Below are 22260 nucleotides of genomic sequence, written 5' to 3'. Positions count from 1 at the left end.
GTTTGCAGAATTGAAACAGTCACATGATTCTGTCTGCTTAAATATCACTTGAAATGTCTGGGCAACTGTGTTAAGCAGGAAAGCTTAAATCTGTCATGCTGATGCTTGAAATGGTTTTGGCTTTATAGCTCTCATCACTCATGTATCACTCAGGCCACTGACAACTGTTCTCTCAGTCTACTTAATACTGGTATTGCAAGTCCCAGCAAAGGGACCCTGTTTTCCAGGCGGGGCATAGCTAATTATGCTTATAATTATTCTGCTTCATCAAATCTCAGTCACACATCATGATCTGGCATTCAGCAGAGTCACATTTCTGACCACTTTTACCACTTGGAAGGAAATAACTGGTCCCCCAAGCAGTTTTCAGACCGTAGAAATTTCTCTTGAAGAATAACTGATATTAATGTGGACAAAATGACTGTGCCTGAAGAGCCATCAATATGTTCTGTTCTCCATTTACAGAGAAGCAAGTTTAAAATGAAGAAAGTTAGACATTGCCTGAATCTAATATATTAAAGAGAAGCCACAAGAATGCACTGTCGAAGTACTTCTAAGCTATAATGAAGTTATTAAGCTTACTCGAACTGCAGAAATCTTCCCTGTTCTTTAGGAGCCATAAGAAAGCAATTTCATATCACAGTAGTTTCAAAGGTTCACAAAATACTTATTGTCAGGACATATAGCAGAGTTTTGCTTACCATCCCAGGCGTCAAACATATCAGTGATGAAGTAATCAATGAATGATATTTGGGATTTGGGGATGCTGCAAGTATTTCTGTCAAAAACTGGCATCACAACAGGTAAACCTTGCCTCTTTTCTTCATCAGTCTGCAAAAAACATTCATGTGAGTATTCATCTCAGCCACGTTCTGTTCATGGGCTTCTTTTAGCAGCAGATTATTTAGCACTGGCTAAAGCATGCAACTACCAAATAAACAGAGGAACCTGAATAAATCTGAAGAAGCAGCATTTTAATCTTAAGCACCTGGTCGTCCAGGTTTCCGCCAAACAGCAGATGAGTACTGCCTTCCAGTGTTTCCCACAAGGGGATACATTCACCTTCTGCAACTACACACAAAGCTGACCCTAAGTAACTTCATGTTACTGGTAAAGTTATGACTGCTTTGGAGCTAAGAGATGCTCAACCATTCTCAGCCTCTGATGGAAGCGATATCCTGTACAACTCAGAGATGGTAAAATATCTTTTTCATCCTCCTTTTTCCCCCTTGAGGCACCAAGTCCCAGTTGCAGTATTTGGTCTATCATCTGTAATAATGACTCTGCCCTCTCCCTTTCCCTGTCTTAAAACCTTTCTTCAGCACAGCGTGCCAAGGTCTTACAGCATTTCTTGGAGTGAGTGCTGTTCCCGTGCTAACACTAGGACCCGCTGATCCTACTCTCAAGGCATAGCCAGCACGTGGGTGGACAGAAGGCACCCCTCCTCTGCCTCTTGTGATGGGAATACCTTTGCAGACAACACTCAAAAAGCCCAGCTCTGGACTGAACAACTCAAAAGCTTAAATTTTTAAAAAACTGCACTGTAGAAGTTGTCAAATTTCGTCTGTCTGAAGGCATCTAGTCTTGTATTGGCATCATTTAAAATAAAAAGTTGTTATTTTTCACATTACATAATGCAGCCTTAGATGTTCTGGGACACTGGCAGTGTATGCACCCTTCTCTTCCCTTTTAAAGAGACGCTCACCTGGAATCTCAGCGGCCTGTTTTAGCTGCCTTACCTGTGCAAAGTACTCCTCCGAGATGCGGCCGGCCCACTCTATGCACTGCTCTATGGGTCTGCACGGATTGGAAATGTCAGCACACTTTATCAACATGCGTTTGATAAGGATACGGTTTTCAGGAGACGTGAGAACAGTTTTGATTGACTCTCCATCACCATTATTCTGTAACATTTTAAGAATTAAAAGCAATCCATTAGCAAGGTCTCTGTGCACTTACTCAAAAGCTTTGTGGCTTTGGAATGCTTTCAGCAGATCCTACAGGGATCAGTCCTGCTACCGGCTATCACATCTGATGTCCAACCGAATTTACAGGGGAATTATGAATGTTAGCCACAGCTCTGAACTAGCACTGAATTCCAGCTTCTGGCTTCAGTCACTGCCTTTGTGACAGATCTCTTGGGCATCTTTGGGCAAGTCATCTAATCCCTCTATGCCTTATCTGCCTCCTTAAAAGTGTGGAGAGGATCCATTCATCACTACGCACATAGTGAGGAACACTGTGTAGGCAGAAAAATGTCACTCTCTGCTGAAATCCAAGGATTAATGGACTCACACATTAAGAGTGGAAGAGCTGCTTAAAAAAAAAAGGGCTGACCCGAGATGCACGGTCATCCTCTGCACGCAAACCTCATCAGCGTGAGCATCAATCATTCTGACAGCGCTGCTGCTATTAGAAGAGTCAGATCCCACACTGCCTCCCAGGCATGCTCCTCATTCCCTTCCACTCGAGCCGTGCTGCTCCATCAGTCTCAGACCTGACCGGGAATTTTGGTTTCTGAGAGTTTATCAGTATTAAAGCAATATACTGGAAACACGCTTCCGAACAGCCTCATCTCTCCTCTGCGAGTTCAGGAAAGTTTTCAGCCCACACATGGCTTCTACTTGGTTCCCAGACTGCACATATAAGCGCATGAACAGTACTCTATATTTGGAGTCAGTACGCGCCTAATATGAGTAAAGGCTCCGATGATCCAGATTAGAAGCTATTTTCTGTGGAGGTCTGATGAAGTAAGTTTCCAAAAGACAAAGACTGAGGATTAAAATCTCTTTAAAAGTTACCTATAAGTACAACATTATTACTTGACACTTTAGGGAAGGGTAGGTACAGAAATTTACAGCACAGTCTACTCAGAACAGAAACTCTTTGAAGCACGGAATATACTACACTTCTCTGGCACCTAACAAGGTCTTGGTCTATAATCAGAGCAGTGAAGAAGTAACAGTAATAATAATGATAATGATGTGCCAGCAGTTCCTGCAGTACAAAGAGGGAGATACAAAGCAGCAGAAACATTTTGGTCTTTTATTAGCACATATTTTTCAGAAGAAAGTTCTTGCAGAGAAGAAAGTTCTTCCTGAAGGAAGAAACTGACAATAATAAAAAAATTGTTTGGTAGTATACTGGCTCAGAAACACCAGCTCCACAATTCCCACCAAAATGAGACTCCCACACCAATTATTTTCCCTCCTTCCTAGATACGTGGAAGGAAAATACAGAGGAAACAAAAGTGAGGTGCACACATCTCCAAATGCATGGCAAAATTATGTAAGAGAAAGCCAAAGTAAAGTGACAGAAGCTCCAGAAACACGAGCAGTGTGTCAAAATTAAGCATGGAAAAGTATTACAGATCACTCAGTTAAGGATAGGAGAGAATATCCTAGTAGGTAAACCACCAGGAATCAAGAAAGGATGTTGGCTTCCGTGATCTGTTCAAATCAAGGGCACAGTTCTACTTGCTGGATGCGGATGTCTTGGGAATAAAATGTGCTCACTGTGCTTAGTCCCAGCATCCTGCTCAGAGTGCAGAGGTGTCTTTGCATGTCAGACGTTGGCTTCCTGTCATAGGCTTAGGTGACATCATGAAGGGAAATGGGAGGATAAAGGATGCTGGAGCTGGAAAGGATTTTTTTTCAGTTTATGAAACAAAAGAAGAAAGGAAACAAACAGAGCAGCTTCTCAGCATGGCTCTTTGAACAAATATGTATAAAAATAATAAATAAAAAAAATAAGTGGAACTGTCCCATTTGGAACACAGGGTTGGCAGCTCAGCCTGCAAACACTACACTGAGTCACCGCCATGACTGGAAACCAGGCCAGGAAACACACGCTGCCGCTGCAACCAGATACACGACTGGACCCAAAAGAGGATCTGCCGGTGTTGTTCTGCTAGTAACAAGCACAGCAAATGATTGGGTTTACCCACTCACACATTACAGGCCTTTTAATAGGAACTTGCTGAACTGAGAAACTCCCAACCAAAAGAAGGGAAACATTTTGCTTCTTGTTTTCAATAACAATTACATAGCCTTTGTCTTTCTTACCATCCTTGGGCAGAATTTGCTGTGAATCACAAATGCTTTGTGGGGCAGATTATTTCCTTGCAGCCGCTGGGGCTCAAGGGCAGAATTAAACTTTTGTTTGATTTCTGTATGTCACTATATTTGTTTTTACTGTCTGACTGTAGAGGTCTGAGCCCTGTTCTTCAGCAGCAACAGCTGTTCAGCTTTCCATAACAGGCAGGAAGGGGAGTCTGACTCTTCAGACGGATGCTGCTGCATCCCAATTCTTGGGGCTGGGAGGAGGGGCTCTGCGCCCTGAGCCAGGCCAGTACAGAGCCCTCCAGCAGGACTAGGTGCCCTAGAGGGCACATCCCACAAGGTCAGCGGTGTGGTGCACTACAACCCAGCAGCAGCAGCTCCCTTGTTTGTCCTCCATGTCTCTTCCCCTCCTACACTGAATGCTGCTACGCTCACCCAGCAGGGCTGCCCAGCTGCATCCCTGCAGATTTTCAAGAGCTACAAAGACAAGCCATTTCTCCAGAGTACTGAGAGAATAGGTCCTCTAGTGAGCCTACACGCCAGACTATGCTGGGAGGTGAGCAGGGAGGCGGTATGGCAGCACTGGGCTGCATCAAGCAGCTCCTTCATCTGCAGAGTGTTGTGCGCAGACAACAAAGCGCCCTGGCTTTTCCTGGCTAGCTCACTTGCTTGTAATCTACCAAGGACTCCTCCCCCGTCTTTTTTTCTTGTGTGTTACAACCAAGGAACTGAGCAAAGAACTGTTTATCATCACAATTTTCCATCCATTTTGCTGGCCTTGTGTTTTCTTTCAAATATCCTGAAACAAAAAATGTCTATCAGGCATTCAAATAAAGGTACTAGTGTATTATTTCTTAAAATTGTTCTAAGCAAAACTGGCTCTGTGGAAAATTCCACAATCATAAATTAATACATATATATGGTTAAAAAAAGGTCTACAATGAAACAGCTTGATCATCTACAGCTACGGTTGTAGGCTAGCCTGCAGGCTGACACTTCACATTAAAAGATTTTCTTTAATACTGTTCGTGACTGCCAATTTAAATTGTTTGGTTGAAGTTTCCCCACCAGGTGTCTGCCTCGGGCAAAGATTTTTTCCCCCCCTGAAAACTACAGTTAAAAATGTTTTGGTCGCTTCTAAATATGAGGTTGGGGGAAATAAGCTCTTCATGCTGATGTTAAAAATTATTGCTGTTTTTCTCTTTTCTACTACCCTTACATCTTTATGAGTGAGGACCTGGAATTTAGTTGGAGGGATGGTTTTGGGGTAAACCAGTCACCACCTGTGTGAAAATCTGCTGGACAAGTTACAAATTCTGGAGAAAGTTGTGGTTTGTGTAGACTCAGTAGGGATTGCTGGAGCCTGGGACTGAACAGGACTCTCCCTGCGACTGTAGATCCTGGCTGTGCTGGACCAGGCACTGTCCAGGTCCTGGTTTTGTAGCTAAGAACCGGGAGCTTGTCTCTCCTGTACTTGCAGTAAGTAAAACCTGCAGAAAAACAGCAGCGGCGAAGAGGAGGTCGTTGCCTGATGTGAATACAAAAAAAATGAAGCGAAGGAGTGGCACAAAAGTCCTGGGAACTGTGAAGGAAAGAGGACACTGACAAGCAAAGAGAACTGAAGAGGGGAGGAAGGCTGAAAAGGAGGGACTTGTGGAGTGAGGAAGCTAGTGCTGGAAAATGGAGGAGGAAGAGAGGCAGAGCTAGTGGGAAGCCAAGGAGCACAACAGTGGGTGGGAAGTGAAAACAGCACGACAAGACAGTGGGCAGTGCAGGGACTCTGAAGTCAGAGCAGAGTCAGTGAAAAACAGAATCTGATGATACAGTTAAGGGCTGACGGCACCATAACACATGCACATAAATGGAGTTATTAGGTTGAAGAGATGGTGGTAGTTCTGGCACATTCGACAGCTTTACAATTTAAGCCTGTTTTTTCACCATCCTTCCTTTATTTGTAATAGGTAGGAGACCAACTGTGCTAAGCCTTTGTTATGGCTTAGCTATTAAATGATCAATCTAAGGACAAATGTGTGCACAAACTAGTTCTGGCCTTCTCTGTGTTCTGGCAGCAGTGAACAGGCACTTGTAACAACATATAGGTATGTCCTGGGCAGTGAACTTCATAATTACACAAGGTTCAATACAGCATCCACAAAAATCAACAGTATTAGTCTGTCTGTGACTTTAAGCCACATTCTGCACTGTGAGGCTGTCTGGGAAAAGTACTTCATAGCCACACACTTAACAGCCTTTCTCCCAGTTTAGTCAGTAAAACCAGTATCCTACTGGGACTTTGGCTTCACATTCACATAGTTCTCATTAGCATTGCTGGGTGCCAAGAACAAAGCCAATTCTATCATGTACTTCTGTGGACAAAAGTACTCTCCTCCAATTAAGCTCCAGTCTGCTTCTGATGGGTGAAGGAACAAGACCTGTTCCTCTCCCACCTTCAGATAACAAAAATATGCACCTCCCCCAGTTACACACAACAGTCATAAATGTGGCTTTCTAAAAAACATCGTAAGAAAACACAGAAAACCATTACAGCTCCTGCAGGACACTGCCACCAATGAAAATTTTCTTATAAACATTTCTGAAAATCTTCTCTTTGCAAAAACCATTCCAACAAAATTATACACTGCTCTTACTGGCAACAAAACTGCTGGTTGAAGCTGTTATTGAAACTGGTGTGGTTTTTCAGAACGAGTTCTTAACAGGCAATTTCATTGTGTCCATGGGGTTCCAGATGGCTATTGATTATGTCTATATGATACATAATGCCACCATGATCTATTTTAAAGATTAAAAAAGAAAGTAGACAGAAAACTCATGAATGCTGCCAGGCAGCACTGAAGGTTGAGGCCCCTCATTTCCAGCGAATGCACCATATGGCAGTCAATATATCTGCCCTTATGCTGCACCACCAGCGGTTCCCGTTGGGAGTGAGGGAGTCATTCAGATTCTGTTCGGAGGCAAATCTTCGCCACTTTGCAGAAATGGCCAACAACAACACCAGGTCTTGCCACTAGCACTCTCTCCATGGGGGCGAGTGACTGGGTTCATCAAAATGGATTTTTAACGGGAAAATATACAACACAAGCATCTGGTCCCAAGTACAACATCATAGCACTGCAATATTAATAGGATCCAAGTGAGTTGCACTCATGCTCAAAATGTGTGACAACCATGTTAAGCAGAAGGGCATTCAAGCCCAGAGGTGAAAGACACACTTCTAGTTGCTCTTTCTCCACGTTTCTGATGAACTTTCTCAGAATATCACGTGGGGATTTCCTACTGCCAAGGTTTCCCAGTCCCTGCCTACTCATTTTAAGGAGGACTTACAGTGTTGCTTACCCCATTTTCTTCTAGTGCTGCCAAGGGTTTATTAATGCTGTTGACAAACTTGTTGACATGCTCAAAGTGCTTTGTCATTTCTGTTGCTAAGACCATGTCAATAATGGCTTGGCGAAGGGTTCGATACTCATTCCTGTTTAAAGAAGGAAACAATTAAGAATGCTGGCTAGTTCACAAAAGGCTGCTTGCTAAAACAAGTCTAACAAAAATGCTACAGACCATTTCCGTTGAAGAGGTGCTGGGGGAAGAAAGAACAGTAATAAAGGCTTGGGCAGCTGCATTTATGCTGGACGAAGTACCCTTTGGTGTGCAGACACGTGTGCTAGAGGCATGACTGGATCTCCAGAAGAAACACTGAAAAAGCTGGTCAGAAGCAGGGGCACCAGCTGCTCGGGATGGCTGCCAGGACATGCCACACCAGCAGGTTCCCAAGGCTTTTAGCACACATACTCGGCAGCGGCTCATACTCCAGCCAAGTTTTCAGCAATATTGTTCTTCTGTATCTTGAGAGGGCTAAGGCAATGGTGACATCCTCACCCAAAATGCCCTTCTAGGGCTGGAAGAAGAACACCAGTCCTTCACTATCCTTCCCATTACATTTAAATTCCCAAGGCATTTAATTTTTGACTGATGCTTTATGAATCTTTGTATCCTTTTTGTACCGAGCAAACACCTCCCCACTAGCCATAGCTTGTCCTCTACGTCCAGTGATACAAAATTATTCTTCTAGACTTGCTAATATTAGGATTTCCACTAAGTTCCTTAGACAGAGTCTGCCTTTTTATCCACAGGAGGAACTGAAACCATGGGATTACTCCTACATCTGTGCAAGACAGGCAGAAGCACTCTACTGTTTTAGAAGAAAACTTCCCAAGGGCTACAGTTATCCACAAGGCACCCTGGGTTTTAAGCTTACCTCTCCATGTTTTTAAATATATTGCATTTGTCATCCCGGGTGGTGAGCTGGAAAGCCAGAGCAGCATGATGGCTCTCCAGCACTGCAGTGTCATTGTAGAGAATTGCTAGCTCACTGCCAGCATTGCACAGGAAAGAATTTGTTCTTCCTGGGTGATCCACGTCATGGACTGTGGCAGCAATGAGTGCGGCAACCTCATCAATCGGATCCAAAGTTTGCTGAAAATAGAAGGATGCTTAGTTTTCCTGGCAGACTCATTAGAAACCCTACTCTGTCTACAAGATTAAGCCAAGTTGCTGAGGAACAAAAGCCAGAACTCTACAGATCAGTAAGGGTCAGATGTTCTAGACAGAGCAATAGAAAATTAATTAGAAGCTTCACTGAACACTGCATGACTTTTCTGGTCATTTTGTGCCTCTTGAATTTTGCCTTAGCCACACCTTGGACAAAGAACATCAAATTAAACAAATGCAAAGTAATAAATTAGTTTGTGTTTTCTAACAACACAGAAACCACCTTCACTTGGAGTTAGAGTATTTGGCTTGGAAAAAAGACCAATACTACTAAAAATTATTCTATTTCCATCAGACCCCTTCGTTTCTTTTGGAAACTTAATGGGTCCTAATCACATTCCACTTAGGTCCTGGCTAGGTTTACAATTTGTAAGGAATGCTTCCCATAAATCTAGTTCTATAACACCAGTGTCCTGGGGCTACAGCTAATATGAATTCTGCAAAGAATACTTGATGGTTTACATCCATGGAAAAATTATATGACACACTGTTCTATACTTGTCGTATCAGACTGATTCTCTTAGCATGCTGCACTCGATGCTTTATGTCTAGTTACATTGGTCATTGCTTTATGTCTAATTATACCTACTCCAGAACGAAATACAAAATTATTTGAGTTTTAAGGTTTTAATACTGTATTAATAGGATAAAGGAGAAAAACAACCAAGCATCTCAGAAATGGATTGTATACATTTGGAAACCAGCCTTTATGCTGCGTTGATGCTGGGCTTTTTGTGAAGGATCACAGATACAAACCAATTATGTTAAAATTTTTTTAAAAAACGAAAGAAACACAAGAGCAGAAATGTTCCCAGTTGAATCTGGGAGCAGGGCAGATAATTTCCATTCCAATTAGCTTGAATTTAAGGTCCAAATTCTCTGCTGGCTTTGACAATACCATTCAGAATGGTTAGACTTGATGGGTGAAAAGAAAATCCCTACCCTACTTTACACCTCCTGAAATTAACGCAGTGACTTGACTTTGATGGAGCAAGGATATTACTCATTGAGAACTGCCAAGAGGGACTTGTGGACAACAAGAAAAAGCAAAGAATTATTTCTGCTCTAGATTCGTAGTTAGCATTGTCTGAAATACTATCTGCTGTGTGTTAGCTTCTTCCTTCTTTCCTTCAGCTGCTGCTCATGGGATTCTATTTTTGTGGTACAAAGTTAGGAAAGAGAGGTTTTTAGAACAGGCTCTCCTCAGAGAGACACACTGACAAGTGCTCAGTCTGGCTGAGGAAGACATGTGCAGATGGGAAGCGGCCAGAAACTGGAGAACATTTGACCTGTAGGACCAGAGCAGTGTATCTCACGCTGATTTCCTGAGTCTGACATAACAAACTTTGCAGGGATTTATGGCACTTTTACCCCCGACATCAGGTCATGGATTCTAACTTTGTCATCTTAAGTCCTGTGGCACAGAGGTGGAAATGACTCTGAGAATATTGCTTCAATTTGGGAGCCATAAAGTTTTCCCAGGCAAGAACAGAGTTCAATTTACTGAAAAATATCTTCTCAGTGTGAATCTGAGTGACAGAATCTGGCCTTCTGTATTTAGGTGAAGTTCAACTCTGGACAACACAAAAGCAGCTGGGCTGTAACTTTAAAAAGATAGAGGGAATTCTGAATTTTGATTCTGCTCCTTCTTCTGCTGCAATGTTTTCTGCTCTTCCTATGCCTACAGAGGAAAGGAAATAACGTTCTGGAAAAGGAGGCGGCAGTCATGCTTCTGTGGCACTGAAATGAGTCCAGATCTTGTCTGTTTTTCATAGATATTCTTGGGAAGACCAGCTAAACCTCTAGCAGATCAGGGGCTGAACATATCCAGTGAAGTTCTGTTCCCACTTGGCATACAGTATTTGCAAGTCAGCCTCTGGAGAGCACACTAATGAGCTGCGGCTCCAGTTTAAGGGACTTAATACAGTTTTAATGAGCTGTCAGAAGCTTGTTTACAGTCACAAATGTCTCAGCCAGGTGCCCATCACTAGCACTATCCTTAGGCTGTCCAGTTCAGGGTAGGAATTTCTATCCAGAAATGCAACTCGGAAATATGTACTGCCACTCCACTGCATACCCATGCAAGCACTGTTTTAATTCCTCTTCTCCAGTCTGCCCTCTGGGCATGTGAGAACAAAGGTTGCTCTGATTTATTCTGGTTGTCAGTGGCTCCAATACACCAATGGGTGTTCTGATGCAAGGAACTTCAACAAGTAATCTTTTTCAATACTCTACTCCAATGCCTTTAAGCCTCAGGGCATCTCGTCCAGTGGGTGATACAGCTTTGGAAGCAATAAACCTATTTTATGGCCTATATTGTCCTGGGAGTCTTCTGCAAAATTACCATCACAAGGCATAAAAGATGGTGATTTATTACATTAAATCTGTATTTGGCATGTACCATCACAAAAATAATTGTATTAGCTCACCTACCTGAGAAAGTTTAACTTTACGAAGAAGTTATGTTTTGAAAGGAGCTTTTCTTATTCTCCGATCAAGAATAGCTCAATTCCTGTAATGTTAACATCCATACTTCCACATATACTATAAGAGAGATCCTAAAACTCATGTAAAGCAGCCCAGTTCTTTAACCTCAGAGTTACTAAACTGGTTGGCACTAGGCAGACATTTGGCTCTTGGCATCTTTTTTTGAGAGATCTTACTTTGATCACACCTGTACTCCCCACCTACACTGTTTCTTATAAATGTGGACTCACCTTTACTCTTTCTTTAGATAAGAAATAAGCAGTGGCGTGTAGTACATCTGCTGAATGAGTAGAATTATGGTAGGAGTTGGAGGAATGGTAGTTAGCTTCAATAACTTGTAACCACGACCTCAAAGTTGATTCAGAACAGTTTAGGAATTCACAGATACCAAAGCGAGCAAATATTTTGAGACCCAGATAAACCAAAGGCCTGCAGAGAAAAATAAACACAACGTTTTGAAACAAATGAAGTTGAAAGAATATTACATAGCATAAATAGTCAAAACTATACAGCATTTTTAACCAATGACACATCAGATTAGGTATGAGGACTTCTTACAGAATTACAATCCAGACCTGCAGAATCACGGAATCACAGAATGGTAGGGGTTGGAAGGGACCTCTGTGGGTCATCTAGTCTAACCCTCCTGCTGAAGCAGGGTCACCTACAGCAGGCTGCACAGGACCTTGTCCAGGCGGGTCTTGAATATCTCCAGAGAAGGAGACTCCACAACCTCCCTGGGCAGCCTGTTCCAGTGCTCCGTCACCCTCAGAGGGAAGAAGTTCTTCCTCATGTTCAGACGGAACTTCCTGTGCCTCAGTTTGTGCCCATTGCCCCTTGTCCTGTCACTGGGCACCACTGAAAAGAGCTTGGCCCCATCCTCCTGACACCCACCCTTCAGATATTTGCAAGCATTTATTAGGTCTCCTCTCAGCCTTCTCTTCTTCAGGCTGAACAAGCCCAGCTCCCTCAGCCTCTCCTCATAGGGGAGATGTTCCAGTCCCCTCACCATCCTCGTAGCCCTTTGCTGGACTCTCTCCAGTAGCTCTTCATCTTTCTTGAACTGGGGAGCCCAGAACTGGACACAGTACTCTAGATGAGGCCTCACCATGGCAGTGTAGAGGGGAAGGAGAACCTCCCTCGACCTGCTGGCCACACTCTTCTTGATGCACCCCAGGATCCCACTGGCTTTCTTGGCAGCCAGGGCACACTGCTGGCTCATGGTTAACCTGTCATCCACCAGGACACCCAGGTCCCTCTCCACAGAGCTGCTCTCCAGCAGGTCCACCCCAAGCCTGTACTGATGCATGGGGTTGTTCCTCCCCAGGTGCAGGACCCTGCATTTGCCTTTGTTGAACCTCATCAGGTTCCTCTCTGCCCAACTCTCCAGCCTGTCCAGGTCACGCTGAATGGCAGCACAGCCTTCCGGTGTGTCTACCACTCCTCCCAGTTTGGTGTCATCAGCAAACTTGCTGAGGGTACATTCTAACTCTTCATCCAGGTCGTTGATGAAGAAGTTAAACAAGACTGGGCCCAGTACTGACCCCTGGGGGACACCACTAGTTACTGGCCTCCAACTAGACTCAGCGCCGCTGATGACAACCCTCTGAGTTCTGCCATTCAGCCAGTTCTCAATCCACTTCACCGACCACTCATCCAGCCCACACTTCCTGAGCTTCACTAGGAGGATATCATGGGAGACTGTGTCAAAAGCCTTGCTGAAGTCGAGGTAGACAACATCCACGGCTCTCGCTTTGTCTACCCAGCCAGTCATGTCATCGTAGAAAGCTATTAGATTGGTCAGGCATGATTTCCCCTTGGTGAATCCATGCTGACTACTCCTGATAACCTTCTTTTCTTCCACTTGCTTGATGATGGCCTCCAGGATAAGCTGCTCCATCACCTTTCCCAGGATGGAGGTGAGGCTGACTGGCCTGTAGTTCCCTGGGTCCTCCTTCTTGCATTTTTTGAAGATTGGAGTGACATTGGCCTTTCTCCAGTCCTCAGGCACCTCTCCTGTCCTCCAGGACCTCTCAAAGATGATGGAGAGTGGCTCAGCAATGACATCCGCCAGCTCTCTCAGCACTCGTGGGTGCATTCCATCGGGGCCCATGGATTTGTGGACGTCCAGATCGCTTAAGCGATCCCTCACACAGTCCTCCTCGACCAAGGGAAAGTCATCCTCTCTGTAGGCTTCTTCTCTTACCTCCGGGGCCTGGGATTCCTGAGGGCCAGTCTTAGCACTGAAGACTGAAGCAAAGAAGGCATTCAGTAGCTCTGCCTTCTCCGCATCTTCCGTCACCAGGACACCCGCCTCATTCAGCAGCGGCCCCACATTGTCCCTAGCCTTCCTTTTGCTGCTGATGTAGTTGAAGAAGCCCTTCTTGTTGTTTTTGACATCCCTTGCCAGCTTCAATTCCAGGTGGGCCTTGGCCTTTCTCGTCGCATCCCTGCACGCTCTCACCACGTTCCTGTACTCTTCCCAAGTGGCCTGCGCCTCTTTCCACATTCCATGGACCTTTCTCTTCTGCCTGATCTCTGCTAGAAGCTCCTTGTTTAACCATGCAGGTCTCCTGCCTCCTTTGCTCGATTTCTTTCTCAGGGGGATGCATTGCTCCTGTGCATAGAGGAAGTGTCATTTAAAGAGCGACCAGCACTCATGGACCCCCCTGCCTTCGAGAGCCCTGGCCCACGGGATTCCTCCCAGTAGCTCCTTGAAGAGGGCAAAGTCAGCCCTCCTGAGGTCCAAGGTTTTGATCCTGCTTATTGCCCTGCTTCCTCCACGCAGGATCCTGAACTCGACCATTTCATGGTCACTGCAGCTGAGTCTACCTCCGACCTTCACATCCTCCACCAGTCCCTCCTTGTTTGTTAACACAAGGTCCAGCAGCGCGCCTTTCCTTGTTGGTTCCTCCACCACTTGCATCAGAAAGTTATCATCGATGCACTGTAGGAACCTCCTGGATTGCGCCTGCCTAGCTGTATGGTCTTCCCAGCTGATGTCAGGGTGGCTGAAGTCCCCCATGAGAACCAGGGCCTGTGACTGTGAGGCTGCTTGCAGCTGCCTGTAGAAGGCCTCATCAACCTCCTCCTCCTGGTCAGGTGGCCTGTAGTACACACCCACCGTAATGTCACCCTTAAGAGCCTGTCCCTTAATTCTAACCCACAAGCTTTCAACTTGTTCCTCATTTGCCCCCAGGCCAAGCTCAATGCATTCCAGTTGCTCCCTCACATATAGAGCAACTCCCCCACCTCTCGTTGTTGGCCTGTCTTTCCTAAAGAGTCTGTAGCCATCCATGACAGCATGCCAGTCATGCGAGTTGTCCCACCACGTTTCTGTGATGGCGACCAAGTCGTAGCCGTCCTGCTGTATAATGCCTTCCAGCTCCTCCTGTTTATTGCCCATGCTACGTGCATTGGTGTAGACACACTTGAGCTGGGCTGTCAATCTCACCCCTGGCCTTGGCACGCCAAGCCTAGGCTTGTCCCTAGTGAGCTGGGCAATATCCCCTTCCCCCTTCAAACCTAGTTTAAAGCCCTCTCAATGAGCCCCGCCAGCTTGTGGCCAAGAATTCTTTTTCCCCTTTGACATAGCTGAGTTCCACCTGTTGCCAGCAGGCCCGGTGCTGTGTACACCTCCTCGTGATCAAAGAAGCCAAAATTTGACCGATGGCACCAGTCCCTGAGCCATCTGTTAACCAGGTGAGTTTTCCTGCCCCTTTCAGTGCTGTTCCCTGCCTCTGATGGGATGGAGGAAAACACCACCTGAGCCCCTGATCCCTCAACCAGTCGCCCCAGTGCCCTGAAGTCCCTTTTGATGGCCTTGGGACTTCTTTCTGCTGTCTCATCCACGCCAACCTGCATTACCAAGAGGGGGTAGTAATCAGAAGGCCGCACCAGACCAGGGAGTTCCTTAGCAACATCCCTAACCCGGGCCCCAGGGAGGCAGCAGACTTCCCTGTGGGATGGGTCTGGTCCGCAGATCGGGCCCTCTGTTCCCCTCAGAAGGGAATCACCTATGACAATGACCCTCCTTTTTTTCTTAGCTGAGGCAGTCGTAATTCTTGGGGCTGTCTGACTCGTTGTAGGCAACCCCCCCGGATGGAGCTTCACCTTCACCCACATCCTCTGTGGCTGGTCCCTCACATTCCAGAGCCCCATATCTGTTGCTTAAGGGCAACTGGGCAGGTGAGGGAGGCCGGGGGGGGATTCGCTTGCCACCCCGAGCAGGGACCCGTTTCCATTTCCCCCCATCTCTTAGGTCCCCTCTTTCTGCTCGGTGGCAAGAGGGTACGGGGTTCTCTGCTTTCTGTGGAGCCGCCTCCTGCTGCCTCTGCCTCAGGGAGGGCAGGGAGTGGCTCCACCAGTCGATCTCTCTCTCACACTCCCGGATGCTCCTCAACCTCTCCACTTCCTCTTTCAGCTCTGCCACCAGGCTGAGCAGGTCATTCACCTGCTCGCACCGAACACAGCCGTTGTCTCTGCTGTCCGCCGGTAGGAGCGCCAGGCTCAGGCATTCCCTGCAGCCAGAGACCTGGACACCTGCGTTCTTGCGTGGGGCCTCCGTCTGGGTCCCCACACTCCTTCTAGCAAGAGCTTTACCACGGGTGGTAACCATGGCTAGAATATCTCCTGGATAGGCGAGGCCCACTACCTGAGTTGCCAGGAGGGGCGGCTGCACCCTGCCAGTCGCCTTCCCCGCTCGCCCTGCCTGCGCGAACTGCCGCGCAAACTGCTGCGCCGCTCCCGGGCTGCTGCGCCGGCTCTGTTTGCCGGCTCTGTTCGCCCGCGCTCCCTGGGGCTGCTCTTACCCGTGAGGGGGTTTGGCCGCTGTCACACTCGACTCCGCCCCGCTGAGTCAGAGCTGCCGCTCGTTGGCACCTCCCGCCTTCCCGCTCGGGGGGGGGCTGGGGTCTCCTCTCTCGGCGCTTTTTGCCGCCTCCTCGCTGCGGTTTTGCCACTGGAGAAAGGGTCCCTCGGCGCGAGCCTCTGCTCCAGAGCCCTTCACCTTCAGTAGCTTCGTATTGTGCCTACCCATCACCTCCACACACTCAGAAGCATGCCAGTTCCTGACACTTCCAGGAATATTAAAAAGGCTCTGTACTGCTGCTGTACTACATGTAGCAGTATTTCGGGGTTTGGGGAGGCTATGTTAGGTAAATGTAGACTGCAGTCAAAATGAGATAAATTAGCAGAGTACTAAACTCTGCGCTTGAGAGGAGGGAGTTAACCTCACTGCTGCCACAGATTCCTAAACTAGCTTGTTTACAGTTATATTGAGTATAGCTATACTATACAGTGCTGCAATCTCTATTCTTTCTGCACTGCACATCTGCTCCGTTTCTTTTATGCCCACCCTTGCAGGCTTCCATTTGCTCACTGTCTTTGCATGCAATAAAGGATGAGAAATGGAGGTGTTCTGGAAGCAAATGACCAGGTCAGAGTATGCCACTTCTAGAAGACTATCAGGGCCAGATGAACTTTCAGTTAGGAGACCTGTCTCCGAACTGAACTAACCCAGTCGGAGACCTGTCTCCAAAAATAGCCAACATCATTACATTCCAGTATTCCCGTACTCTTGCTCCTACCAGGTCAAACTGCACAATGTAAACCCAGATGACTGGCAGTTGAATGAAGATCAGAACAGCAGTACAGAATATTTCTAATCTGAAAGCTGTGAAAGTGCAATATGTTTAATAGAGCAAATAAAAAAAAAAATCGAGTTTTAGTCCACTAGCCTTTTTTCTAATCCAGTTAATACCACTGTTTTCTTGTCCAATATATTTTTTTTGCTTAAGAAGAATAGGTATAGTGGTAAATATTTTCAAATGTGGATTTTTAAAAATAGATCTTAAACCCTTATTTTAGTATCTCACTTTTCTGCTTGATTCTAGATGCATCAAGCACTCTGATTTCTAGCTGCACCTGACAGGTGAGGTGAGCTCATTTAGAGTTGCTGAGGTCATTTGGACCTACATATTTTGGCAAAAACACTCAACGATACTGTGTACTAGAATCATAATACACTAAATTTAAATCCCACTGAATCCCCCCCATGTAACACCATCAGACAAAGGTCTCTCCAGGTTTCTCTGTCAGGGAACTGTAATGCACTAAAGCTTAGATTTAATGAATTATCTTGACTTTACTACCATATGTCTGCTTGGACTTGAAGACAACACTAATAACATATTCATTGTTGTGATTCATTGAAGATCACTTTAATTCTCGTAATAAATGAATTGCCTTTATTTAAACACAGCAGGAAGCAATCATAATTATAATATCTTTAATAAGAGGACAGGCAACAAAATACCTCCTTTGTCCCTCTGTGGTCTCTCCAAATCAGTAAGAAAAGAGAAATCTATCTGGTGATCTCATGCATGTTGGCTGGGATAATTAATTCTTAAGTTACTGTAATGTGCATATTAAATGTTGTAAATCACACAGACTATGTTTTGTGGGCTTTTTTCAATTACTGTATCTATAGCACTTCATTAGAAATGGAAATGTAGCAAAGCAAAAAAAAAAAAACTAAAGTAACTGGATGCAAATTTCTTCACTTACAATAAAATCACTTTAAAGAATAAAAACCTTATTTTTTCCACTTTTTTTGTCTCATAAAACCATAGTCTAAAAATAAAGCACATATATGTTCACAAAATGCCTGATACCGTTCTTAGACGTTTTCTAATACCTTTCAAAACTCTTACGGATCTGGGATTTTGACAAGGGCTTAAAATAGTCAATTCATTGCAGGATCTAGCCTCCAAATTGGTGTCTCATAGAAGCTTTAAGCTAAGACAAAACATGATACATGAAACTAGATCCAAAGGAGACCTTTTGATAGGCATCAGCAAATAAAACCAAGGATTTAAATAGAAAGATCAATTTACGATCTTGGTGGGAGCATTTGCTACTAATGAAGTATGGTCTATAAGAACTGCTGATCTGCTTTTGAAAACTTCTTTGATGGAAACTGGTATGCACTACTTTTTGTCAGTATATATTCTGCAGTTAATCTTATACATAAAAGGTAGCCTGCCAAGATTTTAGAAAAAAGACCTTCCTCTAATCCCAGAGAAAGCCAATGGGAATTCTGTGGAAAAGCTGTATTTGAACCATTTAGGAATAAAAATTGCCCAATTACATGGACAGAAAATAAAACATGATATGTATCAACTGATCAAATTAAGACCAGCATGTTGACTCTGTGTGTAGTTGAACATAATTTGAATTTGAATCCCCACAAGACAACAATTTGACTTGTAGACTTTCTCTATTATTGAGAACAGAAAAGGAAGACTTTTAAAATAATATTGTTTTGTTATTATACCATATCAAAGATATATGATCTTCACTTACATCCACTGAGAATCTGCAGGAAATAGTGTATGATGAAACAGAAGATATTTAATGGGTTCATACACAACAAGAAATGACAATGAGAAAATTTCAAATATTTGACTTTGAAAATAAAAGTAATTAATTTTAAAAGCACAGGTAGAGGAATTAAAGAGCTGATTACAGGATGACATTTAAGTCTGTTTTCAGTAACTTCAGTTTATGAGCTCTTCAGTTTACTGACCTTTTATGGGTGGCAGCCTCAAGTTCAAAGATATCAAAATCCCAGTGTTCTTCATTTTCCATTGCCTGTGTTATCCGTGGGGGTATGTCATTGAGGGAGATTGGAGAGATCAAACTGCCAGCAACCTGATGAGTTTCTGTTGAGGAGCATATTTGCAGATCACTATTAATAATCCTGAGATACAATTTTACTCAATGTACGTGTTTTCTTTTCTTTAGTAATGCCTGGCAACTCTTGTTTCTATAAAGCTCAGTAATGCTGCAGAACAATGCTTACAAATAAAAATAAAACCAAACAATGCTTATAAAAAAGAACATCTGATCACATTTCCTCTGTTTCTTAAATTTCTTAACATGTTTTAATATGTCAGTAACCATTAAATTAAAACTTACGTTTTGCTGACAAGATGTATTCGTTCCCTGATAATCTTCGTAAACCATCCTGTTCAATAAAAGTTGAGAGTTAAATGCAGCGTATTGTACAAAAGATCTGTAAGATGATGACACCAAATAGTAGCACAATGACTTTAGAGAAGCCTGACAGCAGCCTGTCACAGTCATCAAAGCTGCCTCTCCCTTGTTTGTGTGTACTGTTAAGATTCGCCTGTTTTACCTGTAGTTCATAATGGATGAGAAACTGCAAGATATGGGATGCAATATGAACTCGGATAGGTTCAAACACAGATTCCTGAGGCATGGATGGCGGTCTGGAATTACAGCCTCACATCCACCTTTGTCTGGACAACACAAACGTGGGTTCTGGATGTGTGCCACAAACCAGAGACGGTATGTCCACATCCCATCAACAAGCAAAGGTGGGTGGTGGGAGGGAAGGGATGGAGACATGCTTCTGCTCTCCCCCCCCGGTACTGGCAGATCAGGTCACCTCAGCAGCGTAAGAATCTCGTGATTTGTTGCTGGGATTGCAGAGCAACAAATTACTCTGAGGCTTCCCTTCTATCAAAGAAGAACATATGTTTGTTTATTCTCCGACTCTGTGCCTCCTAGGCTTGGTTCTGGCATGATGCCTAGATCACAGAATCACAGAATAGTAGGGGTTGGAAGGGACCTCTGTGGGTCATCTAGTCTAACCCTCCTGCTGAAGCAGGGTCACCTACAGCAGGCTGCACAGGACCTTGTCCAGGCGGGTCTTGAATATCTCCAGAGAAGGAGACTCCACAACCTCCCTGGGCAGCCTGTTCCAGTGCTCCGTCACCCTCAGAGGGAAGAAGTTCTTCCTCATGTTCAGACGGAACTTCCTGTGCCTCAGTTTGTGCCCATTGCCCCTTGTCCTGTCACTGGGCACCACTGAAAAGAGCTTGGCCCCATCCTCCTGACACCCACCCTTCAGATATTTGCAAGCATTTATTAGGTCTCCTCTCAGCCTTCTCTTCTTCAGGCTGAACAAGCCCAGCTCCCTCAGCCTCTCCTCATAGGGGAGATGTTCCAGTCCCCTCATCATCCTTGTAGGCCTCTGCTGGACTCTCTCCAGTAGCTCTTCATCTTTCTTGAACTGGGGAGCCCAGAGCTGGACAAAGTACTCCAGATGAGGCCTCACCATGGCAGTGTAGAGGGGAAGGAGAACCTCCCTCGACCTGCTGGCCACACTCTTCTTGATGCACCCCAGGATCCCATTGGCTTTCTTGGCAGCCAGGGCACACTGCTGGCTCATGGTTAACCTGTCATCCACCAGGACACCCAGGTCCCTCTCCACAGAGCTGCTCTCCAGCAGGTCCACCCCAAGCCTGTACTGATGCATGGGGTTGTTCCTCCCCAGGTGCAGGACCCTGCATTTGCCTTTGTTGAACCTCATCAGGTTCCTCTCTGCCCAACTCTCCAGCCTGTCCAGGTCACGCTGAATGGCAGCACAGCCTTCCGGTGTGTCTACCACTCCTCCCAGTTTGGTGTCATCAGCAAACTTGCTGAGGGTACATTCTAACTCTTCATCCAGGTCGTTGATGAAGAAGTTAAACAAGACTGGGCCCAGTACTGACCCCTGGGGGACACCACTAGTTACCAGCCTCCAACTAGACTCAGCGCCGCTGATGACAACCCTCTGAGTTCTGCCATTCAGCCAGTTCTCTATCCACTTCACCGACCACTCATCCAGCCCACACTTCCTGAGCTTCACTAGGAGGATATCATGGGAGACTGTGTCGAAAGCCTTGCTGAAGTCGAGGTAGACAACATCCACGGCTCTCGCTTTGTCTACCCAGCCAGTCATGTCATCGTAGAAAGCTATTAGATTGGTCAGGCATGATTTCCCCTTGGTGAATCCATGCTGACTACTCCTGATAACCTTCTTTTCTTCCACTTGCTTGATGATGGCCTCCAGGATAAGCTGCTCCATCACCTTTCCCAGGATGGAGATGAGGCTGACCTGCCTGTAGTTCCCTGGGTCCTCCTTCTTGCATTTTTTGAAGATTGGAGTGACACTGGCCTTTCTCCAGTCCTCGGGCACCTCTCCTGTCCTCCAGGACCTCTCAAAGATGATGGAGAGTGGCTCAGCAATGACATCCGCCAGCTCTCTCAGCACTCGTGGGTGCATTCCATCGGGGCCCATGGATTTGTGGACGTCCAGATCGCTTAAGCGATCCCTCACACAGTCCTCCTCGACCAAGGGAAAGTCATCCTCTTTGTAGGCTTCTTCTCTTACCTCCGGGGCCTGGGATTCCTGAGGGCCAGTCTTAGCACTGAAGACTGAAGCAAAGAAGGCATTCAGTAGCTCTGCCTTCTCCGCATCTTCCGTCACCAGGACACCCGCCTCATTCAGCAGCGGCCCCACATTGTCCCTAGCCTTCCTTTTGCTGCTGATGTAGTTGAAGAAGCCCTTCTTGTTGTTTTTGACATCCCTTGCCAGCTTCAATTCCAGGTGGGCCTTGGCCTTCCTCGTCGCATCCCTGCACGCTCTCACCACGTTCCTGTACTCTTCCCAAGTGGCCTGCGCCTCTTTCCACATTCCATGGACCTTTCTCTTCTGCCTGATCTCTGCTAGAAGCTCCTTGTTTAACCATGCAGGTCTCCTGCCTCCTTTGCTCGATTTCTTTCTCAGGGGGATGCATTGCTCCTGTGCATAGAGGAAGTGTCGTTTAAAGAGCGACCAGCGCTCATGGACCCCCCTGCCTTCGAGAGCCCTGGCCCACGGGATTCCTCCCAGTAGCTCCTTGAAGAGGGCAAAGTCGGCCCTCCTGAGGTCCAAGGTTTTGATCCTGCTTATCGCCCTGCTTCCTCCACGCAGGATCCTGAACTCGACCATTTCATGGTCACTGCAGCTGAGTCTACCTCCGACCTTCACGTCCTCCACCAGTCCCTCCTTGTTTGTTAACACAAGGTCCAGCAGCGCGCCTTTCCTTGTTGGTTCCTCCACCACTTGCATCAGAAAGTTATCATTGATGCTCTGTAGAAACCTCCTGGATTGCGCCTGCCTAGCTGTATGGTCTTCCCAGCTGATGTCAGGGTGGCTGAAGTCCCCCATGAGAACCAGGGCCTGTGACTGTGAGGCTGCTTGCAGCTGCCTGTAGAAGGCCTCATCAACCTCCTCCTCCTGGTCAGGTGGCCTGTA

At 45.7% G+C, this 22260-nt stretch overlaps 1 protein-coding gene across 5 annotated transcripts in view; it reads right to left on the bottom strand.

Moving 5' to 3' along the window:
• The window catches only part of PDE8A (phosphodiesterase 8A), a 169135-nt gene that overhangs the window by 1645 nt on the left and 145230 nt on the right, over positions 1-22260 (bottom strand). For all 5 annotated transcript variants that reach the window (XM_075432252.1, XM_075432247.1, XM_075432250.1 and 2 more), the window contains 7 exons: positions 19092-19140; positions 18700-18835; positions 11342-11540; positions 8332-8549; positions 7416-7548; positions 1740-1904; positions 702-831 (listed from right to left, as the gene is read on the bottom strand). In XM_075432252.1, the coding sequence (XP_075288367.1) occupies positions 702-831; positions 1740-1904; positions 7416-7548; positions 8332-8549; positions 11342-11540; positions 18700-18835; positions 19092-19140 (1030 nt within the window). The remainder of the gene's footprint in view (positions 1-701; positions 832-1739; positions 1905-7415; positions 7549-8331; positions 8550-11341; positions 11541-18699; positions 18836-19091; positions 19141-22260) is intronic.

The sequence above is a fragment of the Opisthocomus hoazin genome, chromosome 10 (genome assembly GCF_030867145.1).
Source record: "Opisthocomus hoazin isolate bOpiHoa1 chromosome 10, bOpiHoa1.hap1, whole genome shotgun sequence".
NCBI classification, from domain to species: domain Eukaryota; kingdom Metazoa; phylum Chordata; class Aves; order Opisthocomiformes; family Opisthocomidae; genus Opisthocomus; species Opisthocomus hoazin.
This window is presented reverse-complemented; position numbering and strand designations above follow the sequence as displayed.